The sequence below is a fragment of the Glycine max genome (assembly GCF_000004515.6).
Source record: "Glycine max cultivar Williams 82 chromosome 14 unlocalized genomic scaffold, Glycine_max_v4.0 Gm14_scaffold_738, whole genome shotgun sequence".
NCBI lineage: Eukaryota > Viridiplantae > Streptophyta > Magnoliopsida > Fabales > Fabaceae > Glycine > Glycine max.
The window spans coordinates 4931-7259 of NW_024464689.1; the positions used below are offsets into that span (position 1 = coordinate 4931).

General features: G+C 34.2%; 1 protein-coding gene across 2 annotated transcripts in view; it reads left to right on the top strand.

The window, feature by feature from the left end:
• LOC100819710 (syntaxin-31-like) overlaps nucleotides 1-2091 on the top strand; it is a 5597-nt gene extending 3506 nt beyond the window's left edge. Inside the window, exons 3-5 of one of the 2 annotated variants that reach the window (NM_001415784.1) lie at nucleotides 175-213; nucleotides 1076-1273; nucleotides 1448-2091. In NM_001415784.1, the coding sequence (NP_001402713.1) occupies nucleotides 175-213; nucleotides 1076-1273; nucleotides 1448-1607 (397 nt within the window). In that variant the 3' untranslated portion in view covers nucleotides 1608-2091. Of the gene's footprint in view, nucleotides 1-174; nucleotides 214-1075 lie in introns of both variants that reach the window. The other variant, NM_001254705.3, reaches the window with a different exon arrangement.
• The last annotated feature ends 238 nt before the right edge of the window (nucleotides 2092-2329 follow it).

Sequence of the window (2329 nt, forward strand, 5' to 3'; positions counted from 1 at the left end):
GACTGGGAAATTTATTTGCTTTTCTCTCTTTCAAAATGTAATTTCTGAAGCCCCTCTCATTTTGTAAATTATTAATACTGGGTTTGTGTATCTTTATTTATTTTATAAAAAAAATGATAGACCTCTAAAAGTTCAATTGCTGCAAAATAATATGTATCTATATCTCTTATGCAGATTACCGTCAAATGGAGCTCCTGTTGGCAATCAACTAAGGTTTGTTTAAATTTCCTTTTAAAGCTTTAAGATCAAATTGCCCCTTTTACATTTCTATATAGTATGGTTATATTTATATCTGAAAAATCCAAATATCACCTTAAACTAGAACTTCATGTAATAGCATGTGGCTGACAATTGGTTCTCATGGATCATAAATCTACAACTGTGTTTACTGTCGAGTTGTTTTTGAGTGCATATTCCTTGCTCAGTATTATGTGATGATGGGCATTGGGTACGAGGCATCCTTTAATCTTTCCCTCATTTCGCTACAAGCACAATCAAATACAAAAGGGAATGGCTAGCAACTTTGATACGCCTTTTTACAGTTCTTAATAGTTTACCTTTACCATAGCATCTATTTAAAGCTTGGAACATTTTGATGTTTACATTTCTGCCATTTATAATTTGCTTGCATAAATTGAGTGGGCAATTACCAGAATGTAATAAAAGATAGTTATTTAATGTATTCAATTCAGAGCCTGTTACAATCTCAATTCTCCCCCTAATGCCTAACCAAGTTTATGAATCTCTGGTAAATTTTTACCCTTTGATTCTTGAGATGTGTTGCTTTAGGGGTATGAACTGCTCAAATTTTTACAGTATGCTTAGGATGTACATTTTTTCTGTGGATCTTGTTAACCAGTGCCCTCAAGGCATTGGTTAAGGAACTTCAAGGAAAAAGTATTTAATGTATAAATCATAGAAGAGCGTAAAAAAGATCATAGAGTAGTGAAATTTTCCGCCTCCCAATAAAAACATTTCTTCTTTAAGTTCCTTAACTAATGCCCTTAGAGCACTGGTTAACATTTGCCTTTTTCTATAACTTAAATTACAACATCTGGTAAATTTGTTTTCACAGACGAAGGTTGGCTGTGGACAGCACTCCATCCCAGCAAATGGAAATGTCTATGGTACAGCAGGTTGTGCCTCGGCATGACAACTATGCTCAAAGTCGGGCAACTGCTCTGCACAATGTGGAATCTACTATCACTGAGCTTAGTGGGATTTTCTCACATTTAGCTACAATGGTTGCCCATCAAGGGGAGCTTGCTATCAGGTTTTTCTTGTTCCACCCATATACTCGACAGACACTAGTATGTTACTACAGTTCACTAAATTTTCCTCCACTTATGGTGTTAGTGAATTGAATTACAATACTATTGTATGCAAAGGCTTGGATGTTCATGTGTTCTAGCAATTAGCTTTAAATCTGCCTAACTTGCATGGGCAGGATTGATGACAATATGGATGAGTCATCGGCAAATGTTGAAGGAGCTCACAGTTCTTTATTGAGGCATCTCAACCGAATATCATCAAATAGGTGGCTTCTAATAAAGATATTTGTCATTCTGATACTTTTCCTCATGATCTTCATATTCTTTGTCGCCTAATATACTTCAATATGCTAATCATGGAAGTTTCACTTCGTGGCTTACTTGGATTTGTCTTCGTTCTTCTGTGGAGGCAAAAATACAAGAGCAGCTAAATGTGCGGATGTATTCTATTTGAATGTAGATAGAGCTCCGTCATCTGTAAACATTTTACAATATATTCTTTTGTTTGGCAATCATTATAGGTGTTATTAAAATTTTGTTGGCATGTATGCCCCAAATTAAGCACATTGAGTAAGAAATATACGAGTGTTTGGTAAACTGATATAGAGATTCACAATATTTTTGTAGTTTCTAAGATACAAATAGAGGGATACAGAAATATCTCGTTTCTAGATACTGTAGTGGACAAGGTACCAAATTAATGGTAGCATACGAGAAGTCCTTTGTTCGCTTACGTGATAATGTAAGCTTTTTGATATTGTAATATCAAAATTGATTGTTTTTAAAGTTTTATGTGAGAGAATTTTTTTAACAACTAAAATTGTTTTTTTAACCATTTTCATTATTCGTTTATATTAGAAAGATCTTCAATGTGTCTCATGGCTTACCTACTTGTGTTATTTGTGAAGCTTGCAATATAGTTTTTGTGGTTGCATATGTAAAATTTTCTGCGGTTTGCCTTTTCCGTTGCATATGTAAAATTTTCTGTGGTTTGCCTTTTCCGAATCTTCTTCTGGTACATGTGAGTTAAAGAGGGATTCTTTCTTCTGCTGATTTAA